Source organism: Lampetra fluviatilis, chromosome 32 (assembly GCF_964198595.1).
Source record: "Lampetra fluviatilis chromosome 32, kcLamFluv1.1, whole genome shotgun sequence".
NCBI lineage: Eukaryota > Metazoa > Chordata > Hyperoartia > Petromyzontiformes > Petromyzontidae > Lampetra > Lampetra fluviatilis.
Genome location: NC_136306.1, coordinates 105,973 through 129,702, shown reverse-complemented (window position 1 = coordinate 129,702; position 23,730 = coordinate 105,973). Strand labels below are relative to the sequence as shown.

Here is a 23,730-nt window from a genome sequence, read left to right as displayed (position 1 = left end):
TATTTAGTATACTGATGATACTATGTAGTTTATACTTTAGTTGTTTACGTGGTGGTTTTAGTTACTGCAGCTACATACTATTAACACACCTTCCCTTTATTAATGCTACCCCTATCCCCTCCCTTTGATGCTGCTAATCCTGCATAATGCACGCGCATAAGTAGTACTAATCACATACCTTCATTTCCCATATCCCCTCCCTTTGATGCTGCTAATCCTGCATAATGCACGGGCATAAGTAGTACTAATCACATACCTGCATTTTCCATATCCCCTCCCTTTGATGCTGCTAATCCTGCATAATGCACGGGCATAAGTAGTACTAATCACATATCTGCATTTCCCATAAATATGCTAAATTCCTCTTCATATGCAAATTCTTTTGTCAAGGCGCCCCTTTCCCCCCCTTCCAATCCAGCTTAAATATATGCTCCAAGCATGGTGCTGTTTCATTCAGACGCTGTCGCCTCGACATACCTGGTTTTTCACCTGAGGACGGCTGCCTGCGTTGTGGCCGAAACGTCGTGAGAATTATTTTATTATGTTTTATTTTTATTATTTTATTACTTCCCTTCTACGTGACTTTACCGAAAGAACCAAGAAGAAGGACACCTGTTTATGATTATGAATGATGGGGGGGGGCTGGCCGACTTGGAGTGACGTCACGCGCGTTACACACACATCCTTGGCTCATTATATTAGGTAATGAACTCAGAATTATGTGAATCCAAATCCAGAGTCAATTGGGGTTTGACTCCATGCTAGGATGCGACCAATCCTAATCCGTGACTTGGAAATCCACGTATCTGGACGTCTGTGAAAAAGAGCTTCGTAGCTCATCGGATTCCTCCAGGATAAATAAACATTCTGACTCTGACCTCCCTGAGCGCGAGCGACTCGGCCGTCGATTGGTCGCCATGAGCGCGAGCGACTCGGCCGTCGATTGGTCGCCCTGAGCGCGAGCGACTCGGCCGTCGATTGGTCGCCCTGAGCGCGAGCGACTCGGCCGTCGATTGGTCGCCTTGAGCGCGAGCGACTCGGCCGTCGATTGGTCGCCCTGAGCGCGAGCGACTCGGCCGTCGATTGGTCGCCCTGCTCTGCCATGGCGGACACGGAGCGGGTTGGTTTCGTGGTCGCGACCGAGGCGAGTGGCCGCTGGCGTGGGGACGTATTCTCTCTCGGCGACTTCGCGCCCTCGCACGGACGCTGCTTGGCGCAGCCGTGCGGGCGCGCGTTTGGGTGAAAGTTTTGGGGCTCCCTCGCGCGGTCTTCAACGCCGAGAGTGGTCTGTGATGAGGGAGCGCGCGAACCCCGGTGCAACTACAACGGTTGCGTAACGGCTTCGGGAGTCGTCGTCGTGTGGTGCTGCCGGGTGTCTGGAGCAGCAGCAGCACCTCGCGCTGTTGTGGGCGGATGTTCGAGCCGTGGTCTGTGATCGACTTCGGGCCCGGCCCTGTGGCCCTTTCATGCTGCACTTACCAGCGTGGTGAAGTATGGTCGAACCCATCCCCATGACGCGCACATGGCATGGTGGTTGGGAAGGAAGCGGCGACTATGGCCAGGGTTTGTCAGTAGCCATGCTCTGTCCACTGCTGCAACAGGGCCGCCGCCGTCATCTTCGTGCTCCCTCCCTAAGCGCAGTAGTAACAACAACAGCAGCAGCACCGCAATGACGATGACGCACTGGGCCTTATTGAACCACGAAGGAAATGACGTGTGGATTAAAGCAGTTTGTGTGTTACGGTTTTTTATGTTTTTGTTTTGGTTGCACTACTTGCTCTCACCGAACGTGCTTGCCATACATGGCGCGTGGGTCAACGTGTAACTTTGCGTATTGGCAAGTACTGTACTTTTTGCTATTGCCACGACTTGTAAATACATTATCTTTGGACGCTAATATGTAGGATTGAAGCAGCAATGTTTTTGTTGGTGCCGTTACGTTTTATCTGACCGTGCAGTTTCTGTCTCAATTTCAGGAGGTGGATGCTGTAACAGGCAATGCGTCAAGAGAACATTTAGTAAGTGGAGTTGAATGTTGTGAGCAATGTTCTGTCATTTCCTCGAGGGGTGCATTGAACGCAACATTTTATGTCCTTCCAAATACCTGTATAGGTTCCGGCTGGTTCCAAATCCGAAAAGTAAAATCTTACCAGGTGTAGCTATAGGGGGATGTGAGCTATGAATGACAGATAGAGAGATAAGAGATGCCATGTATGCAGTGAGATGGGAGCTGTATATTCAATGAAGATGTAGGGCTGGGTATCAGCAGAGAACAATGGTTTCAATTGAACTGGGTTCTCGTCGGGCATAACAGAGACGAACCTCTGGCAATACTTGATTTGTTACGCGTATTGTTGTAGATCAGTGGATGTGAAAATTGAGCTCAAATGTTACCACCATTTACTTTGGCTCTCTACCCTCAATACGTTGTATTGTTGTGAAGAACGAGGACACCACATGGCTTGCCAATAGTTCTGAAACATGTGGACAGTAATAGGCTCTCACTATTAGACCTTGCTCCAAAATATGGCGCGTAAAAGGGATGTTTGTGATTCTGTGGACAGGTTGATATAGCCGTCAAATTCCTGAAAAATCCACGAGTGGCTGGAAGTCCTCCAAAGATACAGAGGGCGTTCCTACGCAAGAAAGGTGAGTGTCACGGGAGGCTCGGATGCGAGAACCCAGGGCCCATGTGGGGTCCTCCAGACCCTTGCCCTCCATGTGTACAACATTTGTAAAACCAGGACGTCTTAGGGTATGTACCATGAGTGGGGTTGCGATGGTGAGAACCGCCTTCCGAGATTAGGCGTCGAGACAGGTGGGGGGTCTGAGTTCACTTTTAATAGAGCTCACCCCTCCAAGATATTATAGATAGGGCAGAGTGCCAGCACAACCCGAATACTCTGCTCCACCTAACACACCGACGCAATTGCACTCGCAGATATACAATTACAAACTCGTGCTCAGCCAGCTTGGTACACAGGTTATCGGACACTAGCCCACGTATCAACTGTGTCAAATATGAGTAGCATCACGCTGGTTACCTCATGATTGCAGATTTATCTATGCAAATACCTGTAACCTGATGTTAGCATTACCTACATTTGTGGGTCAAATTGACTCGGTCTGAGACTAGGGAAGCCCCTAGACAACTAGCTGTGACTTCTGTACACCAGCTAGAAGTCCTGCTTACACAATTGCTCACCCCAAATTAGTTATAGGCACATTCAGTTCCACACCGTTCTGTGCAGCCATCACCATGTGCCTACAGTTACCACTCCTGTGTTCATCTATCAGTGAAACACCCACGGTTCATAACAAGCACTCTCAGTACCCTTAAGTACAGCTCACATGCCCGCCTATGACCACAACGCTATGCCGCACAAAACTGTGGCTCCAGAGCCGCATTCGGCTCTTTTAAGTACTGTTTTGTGACGTTATTTATTAAGGACCGGAAAAAATGGCTCTTATCATTTAGGGTGCCGACCCCTGGTGTAGCCTGCGTCACCGTCACCACGAGGAGATCTTCTGGCAGGCTGATAAAAGTCTCCAAACTACTGCGCGTACAGTATTTAAATGTCCAAAATATTTCCTGTAAATTTCTCAACATTTATGAACAAAATAAGTCCACTATACAAAGGTTAATTATGATGGATTTGTAATAATCCTCCAGGAGACGGCTTCGGAATCAGTCCTTTTATTTCCACTCCACAATACACTTTGCTCACTCACTCTCCGTTGCTGGCAGACAACGGAGAGAGGACAGACTACGCACGAAGTCCCCACCGCGCACGTGGCAACCCGAGGCCCCGTCCGCGCGTGACCCTGCTCTTGTCAGTTTCAGTCTGCTCTCGATCGTTCTCTCTCACTCGCTCTTAATACCTTCGTCACGTGGTTCCCCCAGCCAATCGTTCATGGACAGCTTCGACCATTCTCGATGGTTCCCTGTCAATCCCGGGACCACGCCGCTCATCCGGCTCCCCATTAGCTGGGGCCCCGAATGGCTAGGCCAATCACTCCTGATGACCTGTCGTGATGACGCATGGGCCATGGTCCCTATCTCAACCCTTATTGGCTACAAGCAGGACCGGCAAGCCAATCCCCACGTGAACCCTCTATGGCTGTTATTACATCACCCCCCCCCCGGTGAAAAAATTTAGCCGTCTCGGCTGGGAAAAGGGTGAAGAACCAATTCCGCAACATCTTATTAGGGCACCAAGGTGCGTTTAACAATTTGAGGGTGAACCGGCGTTCCCGCGCCTAACAACATGTAAAACAGTCACCCATAATAATTATAAAAAAAATCACAACATACATTAGGGCGCCCCTGCAGCGCGGTAACGACAGGGAATCAGCGAACGATCAAACGTTAACGAAACGGAAGAGATTTCGACCGCGTACGCGACGCGGGACCCTCTCCGCTCCCAGCGCAAGGTCGCTTTGCTTCCGGATGAACAGGAGGTGGCAGGCTCGAAGAAGAAGTCGGTTGTTGGTGCTTGGTTACGTCCAGGGCGGGCCCCGTTGGAGGGGGGGCAGCGGGGGCTTCCTCAGCCCTCAGAACCTGTTCATCTGCAGGAGGCACAACACAGTCCCCCCTGGGATCATCGGGCGTGTCAAGCGGCGCAGTCGGCCCAGCAGAACCCGGCAGGTCAGCTATTGGGGATGAAGGACCGACACGCGCGTCAACATAGGGTTTAAGTCGCGAGGAATGAACATACCACCGATGTTTGCCATATTGAACGCGGATACTTTGCGAGTTCCGAACATCTACGAGCGTCACAGGCCCCCGCCATGGCCTGTGCAGTTTAGGGGATGTGCCCGCCGGTACCTGGGGGCAGTGGAGCCACGCCAGGTCTCCCACTGACCAGGGCATGCGAGTATGCGATCGACGCGCGTACCGTTCGTTCCTTGCCTGAGCACGGGCCGTCGCACACCGGGCAGCCTCTCGCGCTTCCGTTACTCGTTCAAGCGAGTCACGCACGTGGTCAGGCAGGGAGCGGGACGGTTGTTTACTCGGCGTACCCAGTTACACATCGATGGGTGGAACATTTTCACGGCCATACATAAAAAAAAAACGGTGAGTATCCCGTGGACGTGTGCGGAACCATGCGGTATGCCGCCAAGACGCCTGGTATGTGCAAGTCCCAATCGGTTTGCTTTTCACTGACCGTGTGACAAAGCATAGCGGAAAGGGTACGGTTGAATCGTTCCACCATACCATCTGTTTGTGGATGGTATGGGGAGGTGCGAACTTTCTTTGTACCCAGCGCGTCACAAACTTCCCTAAGCAATTTAGAGGAGAAATTCCGGCCTTGATCTGTGAGCAGCCTTTCAGAGGCCAGGCCATCGGCCATCGAGAAAAATATTCCACCCCGACCAGAAGATATTTATTGCCCCTAGCCGACGGGGGAAACGGCCCCAGAATGTCGAGAGCCACTAATTCGTTGATACGGGACACTTCAATGGAACACAACGGTGGTACATAGTGGTTCCGAGGCGGCTTCCTTTTCGCACAGTCATGGCATGAGCGGACAAAATCATTGATGTCCGCCGTCATACCGGCCCAGAAAAAATCCTTTTGCATCGCGGCCACAGTCTTTTGGACGCCGAAGTGCATCAACTTATCAGCGTGCAGAGCACGGAGCAGGTCGTAGCGAAGCGAAGTAGGCACCACCAAGCGTGGTCGGTCAGACACCCCGTCGGTACACATTAGCAATCCCGACTTACCCCGGAACATCTGCCACTTCCAGCCCGCCAATTGCGATTTCTGTTTCCCAACCAATTTACGTAGCGGAGACAGCGAGGCATCGGCCTCCTGCTCGCGCAACCAGACCGCGTGCGGCAGCCGTAAGGTATCATCGGTGTCCACCGACACCTGCTGGTCCTCTTTCGCTTTCGCCCCTGCGTCGTCCTCATTCGCTATCGCCCCCATAACCGGGCAGGGCGACGTGGGCGGTGCGGCGCAGCGGTGCGTGCCCGTCAGGCAAGTGCACGGAGGAACGGGCGGCAGCCTTGAGAGCGCATCAGCGTTCGCATGACGGGCCCCTTTCGGTATGTTATATCGAAGGAAAATTCCTGTAACGATTCCAACCACCGGGCCAATTGGCCTGACGGCTGATCCAATTTGAGGGAATATTACAAAGCCGCATGATCAGTGCGGACCAGGAATTTCCGTCCATACAGGTACGGTCGGTACAATTGAACAAAATGGACAATTGTCAAAAGTTCCCGCCTTGTCACGCAATATCGCGTTTCCGCAGGGGACAGAACCCTGCTGCCGTACGCCACCACCCTCTCAACCCCGTCCTTACGTTGCGACAAAACGGCCCCAATGCCGATATCACTAGCATCCGTATCAAGGATGAACGGCTGCGGAAAAATCTGGGTAATCTAACGTAGGCGCCGTGGCGAGGTGGTCCCGAAGTGCCATAAAGGAAGTTTCTTCCTCTGCCCCCCATTTAAACCTTTGATTTTTGCCAGTCAGAACGTGTAATGGTTTTGCCAGCGTCGCAAAGTTCTTAACGAAGCGGCGATAATAGGAAGCGAATCCAATAAACCGCCGAACATCACCCACCGAGGTGGGTGTGGGCCACTCACGTACACACTTCGTTTTCAGAGGGTCAGTGGATACACCGTCCGAACTGACAATATGACCCAGGTAACGGACGGAGTGTTGCAGGAGGTGGCATTTCCTCGGTTTAAACTTAAGGTCAGCCGCACGCATTCTTTGAAACACTGTCTCAAGGCGTTGGAGATGTTCCTCGAACGTGCGGCTAAAGACAATTATATCGTCTAGATATATGAGGCACGTTTCCCACTGCAGTCCCGCCAACACCAATTCCATGAGCCGCTGAAACGTGGCCGGAGCCGCGTTCAGGCCCATCGGCAACCGATTAAATTCAAAGAGGCCTTGCGGCGTGCGGAATGCCGTTTTGGCTTTTGACTCGTCATCGAGGGGAAGCTGCCAGAAGCCCGAGGACAGGTCAAGGGTGGAAAATAATTTAGCACCCGATAAAGCATCCAATGAGTCATCCATCCTCGGTAAGGGGTACGCGTCCGCTACCGAGATTTTGTTCAACCGGCGGAAATCAACGCAAAACCTCGTACCACCATCTTTTTTCTTAACCAAAACGACGGGCGCGCCCCAAGGGCTGTTGGATGGCGAGATAATATCCGCCGCCAGCAATTCATCTACTGCCCCACACACGTGTTCCCTTTCCGCCGGGCTCATGCGGGGAGGGTGCATACAGACAGGAGGCGCCGCACCGGTTTCAATATGGTGCGACAAAAGCGATGTGCGGCCGAGGTCCAAATCATTTCTGCTGAACACATCAGTGTACTGCAGCAACAGCGAACGCAAGGCGTTCCTATGTTCATTTGACAAGGAAGAATTCTCTCCGCATAAATCCGCGATCCAGCGTTCTTGTGAACAATCATGCGGAGGCCCATTCGCGGGCATCCGAGTGCGCGGCGGTTTTTCACAAGAGGCGAAATCGGTAGTGGCGTGAGCCAGCACCGATCCCTCCGGAACAACAACGCGGTCAGGTCCCCCATTCAAGACCTGTATGAAAGGTGCCTGACCTGGGCGCACGATCGTTTGTGCCGCCGCCAAGGAAAAAGATTTCGATACGGAATTCGATGGGGATAATAGCACGCCTTTCGCACCCCTTCCCATTTGAAGTGGTTTTCGGTAACGCAGCGGGATAAGCATTTGCGCTCCCGATGGAACCTCCACCGTAGCCGCAACTACAGCAGTAACTGCGTTACCTGTAGGCGCCTTGGCCAGCAGGGAAGGCAGGAACGCCATCCTACGACCCCTCGGCATTTCCAAACAGTCCTGGTCGACCCGTATTCTCAATGGCATCCGGCGCAGGAAATCCGTACCCAACAAGCATGGAACAGCTAGCGAGCGAGAAATTAACACAGGTCCTGCGGCGGTGATATTTCCGATAGCGATGCTCACATCCACCTGTCCGCAGATACCCATGCTCCCCCCATTGGCGGCAACACACGCATCATTAACCTTGCGTATCCGCAACGCAGGAATGGACAACAAATGAAAAATAACATCCGAAATGATGGTAGCCGATGCGCCAGTGTCCACCAAGATACGGACGTCAACGACGTCGATGGTACCTCGTACCGTCGACGAGCCCGACGCCACAGCCACAATCCTGCGAGCCAATTTCTTCCACTGTGTAGCAGAGCGTGTCAATGGAGCAGGAGAAGTAAAATTATCCTTAGGAGTGTAAGAATGAGTGCGAGTGGATGAGTGATGTGACATGACCTGCCGGGTGTGCGATTTGTGCCGACTCGCCCGAGGTTGTTGCAGTTCCGCAGCAGGTGGAGGAGATGGAGGTCCCCTCGGCGGAAGAGGCGAAAGCAGAGGTCGGCAGCGGCCGTCGCGGGCGAAATGGCCTCGTCTGCCGCACTTGAAACATGCGGCCGACGTCGGCCGGTGGTCGGACGACCCGGCCGTTGCGCGCGGACGGCCCGTGTAGTCGCCACGCTGGTCACGCAGCCGCCGTCCCGGAATCCCGTGCGGAACAGCAGCAGCCAGCACGTCGTCGTCGCCCGAGTCGTCGGAGCAGTGGACAACCAGTCGCAGAGACCACCCCAGAGGCGGCCCGTCGATCTCGGGTTTCCCCGTCCACGCCGCCATCTGGTCCCACCGCTTGATATTAAACTTAGCGTCCAGGCAGCGCGCCACCCACCGCGATGAAAGCGGTTCGTGGCCGCACACTGGTAGAGAGATGTTGAGCTCCTGAGACAACTCCAGCATGCGGGAAAGGATGAGTGGATCCAAATGCTCGGCCGTTGCGTCGGGGTAGGCGGCCATGGCCATCGCCATCAACGCCCCCCGATAGGCCAACGGCGATTCCTGCGGTGCCCGGCAACGCGACATAAATTTCCTGGTGGCCGATGTCGGCGGGTCGTAAAATTCCGCCATCTCTTTTTGGACGCCGGGATGGAGCGGAAGACTCCCAGAGACACATCATCGAGCAGCGTAGGTAGCGCTCCCAGCGCTTCTTCCTCCGTCCAGTTGACAGATCTAAAAGCTGACTCGAAGCACCACGTAAAAGCACTCCAATCGCCGCCGGCGATAAATTCTTTAATTTGTGGAAGGCGATGTCCGCGGCGGCACGCGCGCGCCGTGGGCGTCTCCGACTGCCGTTCCCGCTCTCCACCCGCTGCAGGCAAAATGGCATCCGGCGGCCGCGTGGTGGTAGGCGCGCTCAAAATGGCGTCTGACGACTCCGGCGCAGCCGCCCCACCCAAGACGACGGCGTCCTCCTGCGTGGCAGGAGCAATGGCGGACTCCGATTCCTTTTCAGGACCTCTTCCCGCGGCGTCCAGCTGATCGGCGATCTGGCGACCCACGGCTGGTGAGGACGCCACCGCGGTCACCAGGCTTAGCAGAATGGCGCGTAACGACTCAATCTGCACCGCCATCAGCCGCCATTCGTCTTTTGTTCCTGCGGTGGTCGCATCTTCCCCCGGTCGACGCTGAGAGGCGTCGAGGAGAGTGTCATCAGCAGGCGGCATAAGGGCTGTAGCTCCCAACAGCTCATCTTCGTCCGTCTCGACCTCTTCCTCCGATAGAGGCACGGGCAGGTTCTTTTTTCTGGGGTGTTTAGACATCTTGACGATCGTCCAAACAGTCGCAGAATTACTTCTGACACCAGTGTAATAATCCTCCAGGAGACGGCTTCGGAATCAGTCCTTTTATTTCCACTCCACAATACACTTTGCTCACTCACTCTCCGTTGCTGGCAGACAACGGAGAGAGGACAGACTACGCACTAAGTCCCCACCGCGCACGTGGCAACCCGAGCCCCCGTCCGCGCGTGACCCTGCTCTTGTCAGTTTCAGTCTGCTCTCGATCGTTCTCTCTCACTCGCTCTTAATACCTTCGTCACGTGGTTCCCCCAGCCAATCGTTCATGGACAGCTTCGACCATTCTCGATGGTTCCCTGTCAATCCCGGGACCACGCCCCTCATCCGGCTCCCCATTAGCTGGGGCCCCGAATGGCTAGGCCAATCACTCCTGATGACCTGTCGTGATGACGCATGGGCCATGGTCCCTATCTCAACCCTTATTGGCTACAAGCAGGACCGGCAAGCCAATCCCCACGTGAACCCTCTATGGCTGTTATTACAGATTTGTAGGGGTTATTACGGGAGAAAAGGCGGACGAGAAACACAGGGGTGTCTGTACCCACACACACGGGTGGCCACACCGACGTCCGCATCCGTTAACCACTGGGGGGCCATGGGGGCTCTGTGATCCCCCATAACCCCGCCCCTCCGAGGGGATCTCTATAAAAGGCGGGGAGCCAGAGAGCTCGGGGCCAGTTGACACGAAGCTGACCAGTGAAGTCTGAAGACCGGGAGATTAGGCCCTGGGACTCCCCTGTCTCGCTGCCCTTGTCAGGGCCGAGCTGGGTAAGCCAGCGGCGCGGCCCAAGAGCTTCCGGACCTCTGCCCTTGTAAGGGCAAGGCCGGCTTAGCTGGTGCCGGGATCTGTGCTTACCAGGGCCAGATCAGACAGCCTCCCGTAGTCCATTAGAGGAGGACTGGGGAACAGGACAGGGGACTTAGTACTAGAGTGGTTTCCCAGCTAGTACGGGTGAAGGGGCCGTTACCCCTTCAACTATTGTGTCTGTCCCTGAGTTAATAAAAACAGTGTGCCTCAACTCCGTCGTCCGTCTCCCTGCAACTCACTACACATTTATGGCAATTCACAATTAACCAATTAATTCACGTGATCTTACCAAATTTGTCTTAAGACCCTCCACCACTCAACATAGCCAAACACATTTCATGATCACGTGTGTGTAAGTATTTTACGCGTCAATATTTTTTTCAGTTCACCTATAAGTTAAACACAAATGTACCAATTAGATTACATGTGACCACGTAATTAACACTTGTTCACATGACAGTTTAATTTCTTTGACTTTGATAGGTGGCGGAGTGTCTGAATGACACAAATTTGGTCCTACCATAACGTGGCCTAACTCAACAATAAGATTATGAATCGTAATATTACCTGTGTAGTGACATTAGGGATGTCACTGTGCGATGTTCCTACGTCGCGGACAGCACTGGGTGGATTTCGATTTAAAGCTTTCGTGACTGCAGGGATTAATCTTCTTGGTTCTTTCAGTAAAGTCACGTAGAAAGGAAATAATAAAATAATAAAAATAAACATAATAAAATAAAATTCTCACGACGTTTCGGCCACAGCACAAGCAGCCGTCCTCAGGTGAAGACAGAGCTGTCTGAAAGACAGCGCTCCAATGAACATTGCTAAGCTTGGCAGCGTATTTTAACCTGGGTGGGAGGAGAAGAGCGCCTTGACAAATAAGTTTACATATCAACAGAATAATTTAGCATTGAATAAGCTGTGATAATGTGAGAGAATTAGCAGGATGTTAAAGTCAGAAATTGGCATGTAATTGGGAGATTAGCATGATGTTAATGTGAGGAATTGGCATGTAACTGGTCACGGAAGTGGCTATGTTAAAGTCAGAGTTTACATATCAACAGAGGCATTTAGTATATTGACGCTAATGAACCGCAACACCCACTATCATACAATAAACCGATGTGAAAGAACTAAATATTAACTACATCAATATACTCAATATAATCTCCAATAAGCTGAGCTACTAACAATAAGTCATTATACATTACACTTCAATGTCGCAAAAATTATATGCCTCCATCTAATCTTTTTTCTTACATCACACGACTATAAACTGCCATAGACAGACCCCAACATTGAATTATACACTGCGTTACTATAGACTATAATAATATTAGACTTGTAATATTACACTGTATTATTCTACCAACCCTATTGTATACCACACTGCTGTATATTCACTATGCAATTACGATACTATTACCTCATGAATTATATTAAACATTACACTGTTATACTATTTATTATTATACAATCTTCTATAAACCATACCATTGACCGTCGCGTGAAAGGTACTAAGAGGCAATGCCAGTGAATGGACTGCAGTCTGAAAGTCACCGTAAAACCAAATCGATCAAGACTCCAAATGGTTTATCACGTCCTTCCAATGATTGCTGAGCCAGAATCCATCTTCTCGGTTGAAATTGAACGAATCTGTCATGGTAGATTAGTTCACGAGGCAATCCACATATTTCTAGATTTGAAGCTTTCGTGACTGCAAGGATTCATACTCTTATGTTTTTCCGGTAAAGTCACGTAGGTAAAAATAAATAATAAAAATAATAGAACTAATAATAGAAATGAAATAATAAATCACGACGTTTCGAAGGCAACACAAGCTTCCTTCATCAGGTGTAAAAAGGCACAGCAAAATCACTGTAGTGAGAGTTATTTGTGATGGGACATTTTATTATATAGGGTAAGAGGAGGGGGGAGGAGCCAAGGAGGACGGGTTTGGGGTGTGGGTGGAGCCAGGAAGGAGAAGGTGATCCTAGAGTTGAGGGGGGGAGGGGCTTGTCTGAATGTGGCAGCCAGGATGAAAATCCTCGGGAGCGGGGCTAAAAGAGAACAATGGTGCACATCGGCTCATGGTTGTGGCCGGTGTTAGCTGATAATAAGCATAAAAATAAGCAATACTGGTCAACGCTGGGGATGTCAACACTCGGTAAAGTAGAATAGTACCTGTCAAATAAGATGGTACAAATATATGTAGTTCAATCTTTTTTACATGTGTAGTGGTGATAACTACTCGCTGTTCGCAAGCTGTGAGAGAGCAGTTAGTAAACAAGGTTTTCCCGCTCAATCAAACGGTTAGGGTCAAATGGGGTGAGGTAGGATCCAAATGCCAGATTGGGAAGGACCAATCGGAGGGGTCCACGAGGTGGCTGGGGATTGGTCAACCCAGCCACGAACAGGTATAAAAGCAGGAGCGCTGAGAGCTCTTGGCCAGTTCTGCTACACGAAGACCCAAGTCGGCCGAAGACAGCTAGGACCCTGGACCAAGCCTTCCAGCCCGTGTCAGGGCTAGGGCTCAGTGTAACCAGTGGTCAGGGGAGATAGGTCCTGGATAGGACCCTGGCTCCCAGCCTTCCCGCCCTTGTGAGGGCGAAGGTCTTGAGTGACCAGAGGTCGGGGACCCACCGGGCCAGCGGCGGGTCAGTGTGCCTGCCCTAGGTCCCAGCTGGAGGACGCTAGGCTAGCGGGGAGATTAGATAGCCGGCAAGTCCAGAGGCTGTAGCTCCTTAGAATAGGAGCTAAGTGTGAGTGTGAGCTGTGCAGGGTCGGAGGCTGTACCTCAGGTTAACGGGTAAGGGGACCGTATACCCCTTGTGTGTTAGGGACTGTGTAATTAAGACAACAAACTGTGCCATAAAGAAGTGTATTAGTCCGTCCTTTACAACACTACACATGGTTAATGACATCTTTCCAATGATTACTCAGTTTGTACCTATCATCACGGTTGAAGTTACGTCTGTGTTTGTATATCTGGATGGCTTCGTGTACAAACCTCTGATGGTAGCCAGAAGGTTTGCAGAGCACCTTGGTCTCGGAAAAGACAATCTCATGAGAGCCCACAGCGTTGTAGCAATGATCGGCAACGGCGGAAGACTCAATTTTGCCATGTTTCAGATCTGACTTGTGCTCGCGGACACGATCAGGGATATGACGTTTCGTTTCCCCAATGTAACAATCACCACAGCTGCAACTCAGTTTATAGACTCCAGGGTATTGCAAGTCAGGAATGACATCCTTCACACATGGAATTAGATCACGGATTTTATGTACTGTACTGAATCGGACTTGGATCTTATGTTTGTTTAGAATTTTGGAAATCTTTTTGGTCACGCCTGCTATGTATGGCAACGTGATAGTTTTGATCGGAGTTTCAAGTGGCTGTTTCTATATAACAGCTTGGCGGATGGTGCGGTCAGAGTATCCGTTCATCCTGAGGGCCCGATGTACATGTCTCAATTCACTAGCCAGGTGGTGTTGGTCAGAAATGCCATGAGCTCTGTGGTATAGTGTTTTGATGAGAGAATTATTTTGAGACTGGTGGTGGTGGGAATCAGGTTTCAAGTAGGAATCTGTGTGGGTGGCTTTCCTGTAGACAGAATGTCCCAAGGATCCATCTGGTCTTCTCTCAAACAGAATATCTAAGAATGGTAGTTTGCCATCTCTCTCCACTTCCATGGTGAATCTGATGGATGGGTGTCTGGAATTGACGTGGTCCAGGAAGTGGTTCAATGCTGGGAGGCCATGTGGCCAAATGACGAAAGTGTCATCCACATACCTTTTCCACAGGGAAGGATGCAGGGTGGACGTCTGGATGGCGTCTGATTCAAACTTTTCCATGAACACATTGGCTGTCACTGGTGACAAGGGGGAGCCCATAGAGGTACCCTCATTCTGTTTGTAGAAGGTGCCATTCCAAGTAAAATAAGTGTTGGTGAGGCAATGCCTAACCAGTGCAGGTACATCCGAATTCAATCCATGTTGGACCAAGTCTTGAACTATTTTACCAAGTGTTGACATCCCCAGCGTTTACCAGTATTGCTTACTTTTATGCTTATTATCAGCTAACACCGGCCACAACCATGAGCCGATGTGCACCATTGTTCTCTTTTAGCACCGCCCCCGAGGACCATCATCCTGGCTGCCACATTCAGACAAGCCCCTCCCCCTCTCAACTTTAGGATCACCTTCCTGGCTCCATCCACACCCGCCCCATCCTGCACCTCGTCCTCCCTCCACCATCCGTTGCACCTGTCCTCTAGGATCACCTTCCTGGCTCCACCCACACCTCAAACCCCCCCCCCCACCCTGCAGTTATTTTGCTGTGCCTTTTTACACCTGATGAAGGAAGCTTGTGTTGCCTCTGAAACGTGATTTATTATTTTATTTTTATTATGTATTTATTTTTATTTATTTTTACCTACGTGACTACTAAAAAAACATAAGAGTATGAATTCTTGCAGTCACGAAAGCTTCAAATCCAGGAATATGTGGATTGCCTCGTGAACTAATCTACCATGAGAGATTCGTTCAATTTCAATTGAGAAGATGGATTCTGGCTCAGCAATCATTGGAAGGACGTGATACATCATTTTGGGTCTTGATTGATTTTGTTTTACGGTGACTTTCAGACTGCAGTCCATTCGCTGGCATTGCCTCTTAGTACCTTTCACGCGACGGTCAATGGTATGGTTTATAGAAGATTGTATAATAATAAATAGTATAACAGTGTAATGTTTAATATAATTCATGAGGTAATATATAGTATCGTAATTGCATAGTGAATATACAGCAATGTGGTATACAATAGGGTTGGTAGAATAATACATAGTGTAATATTACAAGTCTAATATTATAGTCTATAGTAACGCGGTGTATAATTCAATGTTGGGGTCTGTCTATGGCAGTCTATAATACGGGGCATAGTCGTGTGATGTAAGAAAAAAGATTAGATGGAGGCATATTATTATAAATAAATAAATCACGAGCACAAGTCAGATTTAAAACACGGTAGGACGAATTCTTCTGCCGTAGCTGATCATTGTTTCAACACAGCAGGTTCTCATGATATTGTTTTCTCCGATACCAAAGTACTCTGCAAGCCGTCTGGATACTACCAAAGATTTGTCCATGAAGCCATCCAGATATACAAACATAGACACAACTTCAACCGAGAGGATGGTTTCAAATTAAGCAATCATTGAAAGGATGTCATCAACCAAGTCAAACTTCAGCTGCCTTATAATTTTACAGCCATATCCATATTTCCAGTCTTTTACTCCCAGCCTGATACACCACCAACACTAGGAAATTTTGATGTACAACAGTGTTTCAATAGCACAAAAAATTATCCCCCAAAGAAAGAAAAAGATGGTTATCTATCGGCTTAATTCTGCCCTATAATTTTACAGCCATATCCATATTTCCAGTCTTTTACTCCCAGCCTGATACACTACCATCACTAAGAAATTTTAATGTACAACAGTGTTTCAATAGCGCAAAAAATTGTCCCCCCCATCCCACTCTCCTCCCCCTCCCCCCCCGTTTCCCCCCCCCCACCACTTTTGTCGTACAGTCATAGTACCGACACTCACCCTCCCCTGGCATCACAAAGAAAAAAGATGGTTATCTATCGGCTTAACTCATGCTAATCCCCTGCCCAACCGCCCGCGACGCCACACGGCCTGCCCCCCCCCCACCCCTTGGCTCCTCCCCCCCCCTATTAGCCTATATATACATGTGTCTAAATAGCTCTTCATACGCTACAGTAATTTTGCTGGAGCGGTCACACCTGATGACGGATGCTTGTGTTGCTTCTGAAACGTGATTTAATTTAGTTTTATTTTATTTTGTTTTCACCTGCGTGACTTTACCGAAAAAACCAAAGGATCCTTGCAGTCACGAAAACTTCAAATCAAGCCTGCGACTCAGTTGGACTCACTACACCGGCGAAAAACCTGCGTGTTAATGACCAGTAATTATCAAAATTTCTGTAGGATTTTGGATCTCACTAAAAATCTTAAACATTCACACGATGTACATCTCACTCCTGTATATTTTTGTTTTTTGTGTCTAGGTCTGACAGACGTGGAGATAGAGGATGTGTTTCTGCGGGCTGGGGTGCATGGAGGAACCAGCCTCACTCATGCGCAACATTTGGCCCAGTCTCCTGCAGGACCACCAGCATCACGGCACTGTGAGTGGAACCTTCTGTCACGACCATTCCACTTGGCCTGCACGCACAGGGCTCTCTCAGAGTCCTTGTGTTGTCAACTCTACTCTGATTCTGTCTCTGGAACTCAAAAAGTATGAGAGCCTTGAGAGTAGCTAACTACTTGTTGAATCTCATGTGCTTACAATTACTTTGCTCACCAGCTTGGCGCTGGAGGGACGTGGGCGCTCTGTCAGCTGTCATTGCGGCTGTCGGCTTCGGCATCAACCGGCTGTACAAGGCATGCATAGATAACGAGCACTTGCACTCATGTGAGGCTGTCGAGATTAGAGGCGATTGCAGGTATCCTACGTAATACACAACACGTTTGTGGCGAATGTTATACGAAGCATACAGAGCAGGTATATTTACTATGTGTGAAGTTATCCATTCACACTATGAGATCTCTTTTACCAGTGGCAAAGTATAGTAGTAGGTTTTTACCCTTTTAAACTGGTAAAAAACTATAAAGGTGTCAGTTTTGTCCCAGTTTAAAAGGGTAAAAACCTACTACCATAAGTTATCCATTGTTCAAGTGATATTTTTGCAGTGAAAGTGTTATTTACGAAAATCATCCACCCATTTTTCATATTAGCGCAAGGTACAATCATCTTACGTCATCTCGAAACATTAATTTGTTCGCATTTTGCACAGGAAAGCTAAATATGAGAATTGTTTACTCTCTGCAGCAATGGGTGTCTTGCTTCTGTGCTTGTATCGACCGACCTGTGCGTGCTTAGTGGCTGGCGGCTGTTCGTGGTGCAGAAGCCCAGCGTCTCACTGATGTGGAATCCACTGTCTCTGCAATGGCCGCTTCACTCACCCACGCTGGTGCGTGCATAAGCATAGCAATGCACAATCGTGCATTGCATACAACCGTTAAAGCGCTTGTAATTCACATTTACCTACAGTAGTTGCCATAACCATCATCAGCTATGTTACTATACTGCTGGATGAAGGCCTCCACAAACTGTCACCATGCCTTAGAGTCCTGCGATGCGAGTCTGTCTATTTCCTGTACTCAAGCTGATCTGGCTTCATCTCCTTCCGGCTGTGTTCCTTTCGCTGCCATTCTGACTTTCGGCCATCGTCCTTTACAGCGACATGTTCTCCCCGAGCCCCATTACATTTTTTACAGGTCAATGTGATGTGTTAGGGTTACGACGCTTGTTTACCCAGGAAAGCCTCACTGTGAGGCCTAGTACAGGTATCCCTCGATTTATGAGAGGGAGCCGTTCATCAAAACACATGTAAAATTAAATTGAATTAATCGGAATGGCTTTTCCCATAAATTTAGGGATGTGTTTCATTCCAATTGTATTCCTTAACCTAAAAATATAACACAAAAATGGTATTAAAGGACATAAATATAAAAATGATTCGATAATTAATTTAAATCTAAATAATTAACTTTTATTGTGGAAATTCGATTTCGTTAATCGAAAAGTGTCCATAATTTACAGCAAATTTCGTAAACAAAAGTTTGGAAATCGAGGGATACCTCCGGTACTCTTTTTTTAGTAGGGTCCTGCGAAGTTGTTTTGTAATAGGGGGTGTTGCTGTATGTTATCCCAGTTAAGTAATTTGCAGGTCTCCTTCAGTATTGGATTGTTCAGTATTGGGTTGTTTAACACCAATTACATCGCATGTGTAAGGACAGTACGGGGTTATGTAGGGACAGTACAGCTCCCCGTGGCAGTAACGGGAACAGACAGGGTCATGTTCGGGTAATGTGGGACCTAAGTGGTTGCTAATGATGATTGATGGGACAAGCGTTGACAGGGTTGCGTGAGGGGAAGCATGGGACCTAACGATAGTAAATTGTATTAAGGGCAGAGACGGACAGGGCCAGGTGCGGTAAGAGAGGGTTCGGGAATAGGGGCGTAGCCGGGTCGTGAGGGGGATAAGAGCCGGCGTGAACCGGAATGCTGGGCTGCTGTTTTAGGGGAATTTTCGTCGCCATCGTCACCTAGGAGCGGGTCATGTTCATCATCCAGGAGTGGACACCTTGTAGTGTTGGAAGACTAGCGATATGTTGTCTCAGAATAGAGTTATCTAAGTTACCCAAGTGTATATAGTTACTCGTTAAGTTATCAGTGAGTCGGCGGACTTTATTCATAATAAATATATATATAACTGAACAAGACTGTGTCTCTGAGAGCTACATTTCATATGTATTTTTTTAGCTCGGCCAGCACCAAACCAGAGAACCCAGAGGACATCAATGCAGAACATGAGGAGGACGGACAAACTCCACACAGAAAGGCACCGAAGTTGGGAATCGAACCTCGGACCTTCGTGCTGCGAGGCACGAATGTCACCACTGTGCTGCCCTGCTGCCAGAATTATTCATTAGCATCTGCCATCTGTCTAGAAATAATACTCAAGTCACTTCACCTGGGTGGCAGGGTGGTGGTGCTGTGGTAACAGTTGTGCTTCACAGGAAGACGGGTCCTTGATTTCGATTCCCAACTCGGGTGCCTTTCTCTGTGCCGTTTGTTCTCCCTCTATTCTGCTTGGGTTTGCTCTGAGGTCTTTGATTTGTATGTATGCATGTTGAACTTCTTTCACTCCGTTCATAGCCAACCGTGCGAATCGGATTTCCTCCCACTTGTATAAACACTCATTAATTGGCTGAAAACATTTTCTAATAAAACCCAAATGCAGGAGCCTGAAAAGAGTCCTGTGACTTGCTGGCTTTATTATTAATGTCATTAATAATTATAATTCGTATTGGCCAAACATGGCAATGATGAAAAATCACGTACAAATCACTTAATTGGGTTTACACAGAGCAACATTGTTCCCGACATGCGAGCACTTGGCAGGACCCTCCTGAAAAAGAGTCTTGAGATCCAATGAGGGTTTCCAGGGTAAACAAGCGTAAATGAAAATAAATGCAATAACACTATACATGTGGCTTAAGATGTTTGTATAATGTGTTTAGTGACACAACTACAGACAAGTGTCGCAGGGACCCACGAGCTGTTGTCACGTCAACAAAAACAGTTGGAGCGGCTGACAGATGACACCGCTGTATCCAAGGTAAAACGTGCGAACACTCATCGTATGAAAGAAGGTGGCGAAGTGGTCACACTCGTCCCCTCACAGCAAGTATGTGCCTGGGTTTGATTCGCTACTCAGGTACATTTCTGTGTGGCGTTTGTATGTTCTCCCTCTGTTCTGCATGGGTTCCTCCATTTCCTCTGATGTCATCCCATAATGTAATTGGTAGTGGTCAGAACGTGGCAGTGCTGAAAAATTACCTGCAAACTACTCAATTGGGATTATACACGGCAGCATCATGCCTCCTACTGCGAAAACTTGGCAGAATCCTCCTGAAAAAGAGTCTTAAGACTGAAGCTTTCTTGAATAAACAAGTATAAATAATCGACTTCTCTAATCGATCAGACCAAGCAGAGCTCCCTAAAACCTTCAGCTGCTAGACCACCCAGATTTTATGGCCTTCCAAAAATCCACAAAGTAGGTACCCCGCTCCGTCCTATCGTCTCCACCATTAACTCACCCACTTACAAATTGGCCCGATTTCTGTCAGCAGTTGCATTGGGGAAACGAAACGACATGTCTCGGACCGCGTTCATGAACACAAGGCAGATCTGAAACACAGTAGGACCAATACCTATGCCGTTGATGATCATTGTTTTAACGCTGTGGGCTCACACGAAATTGATTTTTCCAAGACGGAGGTACTCTGCAAACCTACTGGCTACCTTCAGAGATTTGTTCATGAAGCCATCCAGATATATAAACACAGACACAACTTCAGCCGAGAAGATGGGTACAAATTGAGCAATCATTGGAAGGACGTTATTAACCAGGTAAAGTCTTAACTGACTGTGATGTTTCCATCCTACCTGCCTATGTCAGCTGTTATTTCCGACTCTCTGTCTCTCTCTATGCCTCTCTCTTAGATCTCTCATGCTCACATGTCCTTTGCATTGCACTCCCATGCCGTTGGATTGCACTCTCATGCTCACATGTCCTTTGGATTGCACTCTCATGCCTTTGGATTGCACGCTCTTCATTCTTACATTAACATGCTAATCTCTCGCATTATTATAGCCACTTCTGTGCCCTCGTTGAGGAGGCCGCTCTCCGTTCTTAGTTACATGCTAATTTCTGACATTAACATCACTAGCCCCGCCCACTTCTTTATGACCCTTGCGCTACACCCATTTCAAACATTTTAGAACAGTCTGCCTCAGCAGATCATGCTTTCCCATCTGATGACGGACGCTTGTTGCACCCGAAACGTGATTTATTTTATTTTATACCTACGTGACTTTACTGAAAGAACCAAAGAGTATAGATTCCTGCAGTCATGAAAGCTTCAAATCAAGAAAGTTTAAATAAAACAAAATACTCAGCAATAATATGTACATGGCACCGCCTGACATATTTCCGTTTGCCAGAAGCCTTCCAGCAAAATTTACCCAGACACGCATATTTTGCACTTCCAACATCAATGACTGTAGATCCTTACATCTGTCACCACCCTCACAACCACAGACACTGTATGGGCTAGGTGTGATCTGTACCTGCCTTAATAGGTGCTAACTTGTCTAAATATTTTAAGGGGCTAAACTAGGGATTGTTGTCTTTTCATGTGTGTATGCAGGCCAGTGGTCCATTGCTTTCAGATCTTCGAACAGAAATAGCCTCCATTAAAGGTCTCATGCTGGGAAGGTATGTTGCCAAACCTCCCGAATGTTAAGAGCAACCCAAAATTGGCTGTTTCTTGATGCAGTCCTAGCCGCACACGCGAGCATCTGCAGGAGTGTGTCGATGGCTGCCGGAATGAAAACGAGGGCTTCGTTCACGGCTTTCAAGGCGGCCCTTGCTCCGTGTTGATGATTAATTTATTGTTAATCCGCTTGTTCAACCAGGAGAGCGTCATTGAGGCTCTCTTTCAGGAGAGTTCGGCCAAGTTTTTGCATTAATAGTCCATGTTGCGATGCGGAATCCCAAGTAATTTGCAGGTTTTGCATTGGGATGTTTAACCAATCCCAGTTACATTGTTTTTTTTATCTCTGGTAGGAAACCAGAGAATCTGGTGGAAACCCATGCAGAACAGAGGGAGAAAATACAGACTTAACATAGACAGGCGCCCACATTGTTGAGGTGTTCACACATTGCTGTTTTCGTGTCTCACTCAGAAAGCAGTTCCCGTGTCCCCCGAATCCTGCAGCCATTCTGCCGAGCTGGCAGCTGGCATTGAAGCCATCTACTTCGACTGGAACAACAATTTCTTCAACAATGATATCTCAGGACGTCAACGTGGCAACAAATAAAGAGCAACAACTGCAGCCAAGGGACAACACCGACAATCTTACTGGAAGCAGTGAAAATGTCAGCAGCAGCGATATTTCACCAATAAGTCATGAATCAGGTAAAAATAATCATTACTTAGCTTTTGCACTGTTACTGTCTCACAAGGCTATCACGACGGCACTGTGTTTCACAGTCTGCAGCACTGTCACAGTAGGGCCACATGTTGCCGCGTGTAATCCCAATTGAGTGATTTTAAGGTTATTTGTATAATTTGGTAAACTTGGATCATGACGTCGGCACAGTGGCCTACTCTTTGTAAATGGTGACAGGGGATCTTTAACGTCTGCTATGAAGCAAATGGCGAATATTTTATGGTTGATATATCTGCAGTGGTAACCAGGGCAGCCTTCTGGATTAAAATCATGAACCCCTGCAACAAGAGGTGAACGTGCTACCCCTGGGCCACGTCACCACCCAACACCTTTATAAAAAGACAAACACTTAGTTTTACTTAACTTGACTCCTGTGTCGTGGTCAAATCTTGTAATTAAAATTTAGTTTACTTCCTGTTCAATCAATTCCAATTTTGCACACGTACTCAGATCCGGTGACAATGCATGCATGTATCAAAAATCGGCATCAATCAATTAATTCGCTACTTTAAAGCAATTTACATTTTGTATGGACGCCTTATTATTTACATATATATTTATGTAGGTCAAAAACGCCGCGGTCCCTAAACTCTCGAATCGCCTCGCCCAAGAACCAGGCGCCACGTGTCTCAGGCGCCACGTGTCTCAGGCGCACCAGTTGTGAATAAAACCGTTGTTAAAAAATAACTTTTTTTAAGGAGTTTATTTAAGGGGATGAATATTGTTTGCTGATATGTTTTATTGTTTTAAACAGCATCACCAGGTCTTGATTCCGAAGTCCACATCCTGAAGGCAGAGGGTAAAGTTAATTCTGTCCAAAGTTTCACACAAAACGGTGAAGTGGGTGATGGCTTCATCCATCAGCATCAGGACAAGGACGAAGATGTCGTCACTGAAGTTTGTGTTCTCACGAAGGTGGAAGCTCAAGGAGAAAATGAGGTGGACTGAGCAATGATAAATTTGGTATCGACTCATTTTCACTGATCCACATTTTAAATTTTCGGGCAAAATTATGTACAAACATATGCTACTGTATTCACTCATACATTCAGACAGATATGTTATTTTTATTCTCTACAATGGTTAATTTAATTAACGTGTCGGTTTTCACAGCCAAAGTAATCATTCATGATATGTTTCTGTGTTTGTCCACAATGATGATCTGGCCAAATTTGTGCTTTTTAAAAGCCTCTACTATCCGACACAGCCAAAGCACTTGTCATGGGGTGTACAAGAGTTTTACACGCCAATTGTTTCACCGCACTGGTGAATTTAATTCAAATTCTCACAACCAAATTTAGCAAAAGATGTTCTCATTGAAATCGAAGTAATTTTTAAATGAATGGAAGGAACTAAACTAAAATTAGACAACATGAAAATATTAAGTTAAAGTTGAGAAAATGTAAAATGTAATCCGAAGCTCAACCTCAATCGGAAGTACTGAAAGTAATTTCTCACCTTGTCATGAGGTTTATTTTAGTATGGATCACGAAGCTGAACACTTCCCATGAGAACAATTAATCGCATTTGTATAATTTCACAATTACTTGTAAAATGAATTCAACAAATAA

General features: G+C 48.0%; 1 protein-coding gene across 1 annotated transcript; it reads left to right on the top strand.

Annotated features, from left to right (window-relative positions):
* Positions 1 to 1,056: 1,056 nt before the first annotated feature.
* PEX14 (peroxisomal biogenesis factor 14) lies at positions 1,057 to 23,730 on the top strand. The gene is made up of 10 exons (XM_078871214.1): positions 1,057 to 1,144; positions 1,977 to 2,018; positions 2,565 to 2,649; positions 16,581 to 16,700; positions 16,880 to 16,956; positions 17,456 to 17,546; positions 19,663 to 19,760; positions 21,355 to 21,422; positions 21,893 to 22,125; positions 22,914 to 23,730. Exons 1-10 carry the CDS (start codon positions 1,103 to 1,105, stop codon positions 23,105 to 23,107), a joined length of 1,050 nt encoding a protein of 349 aa, XP_078727340.1. The 5' UTR covers positions 1,057 to 1,102; the 3' UTR covers positions 23,108 to 23,730.

Excerpts from the sequence above, each read along its gene's own strand:
- PEX14 (XM_078871214.1), top strand. The coding sequence starts at position 1,103 with ATGGCGGACACGGAGCGGGTTGGTTTCGTGGTCGCGACCGAG. Across the intron at positions 17,547-19,662 it reads CGCTTCACTCACCCACGCTG|TGACACAACTACAGACAAGT; the intron begins GTGCGTGCATAA and ends TAATGTGTTTAG. Across the intron at positions 19,761-21,354 it reads ATGACACCGCTGTATCCAAG|GCCAGTGGTCCATTGCTTTC; the intron begins GTAAAACGTGCG and ends GTGTGTATGCAG.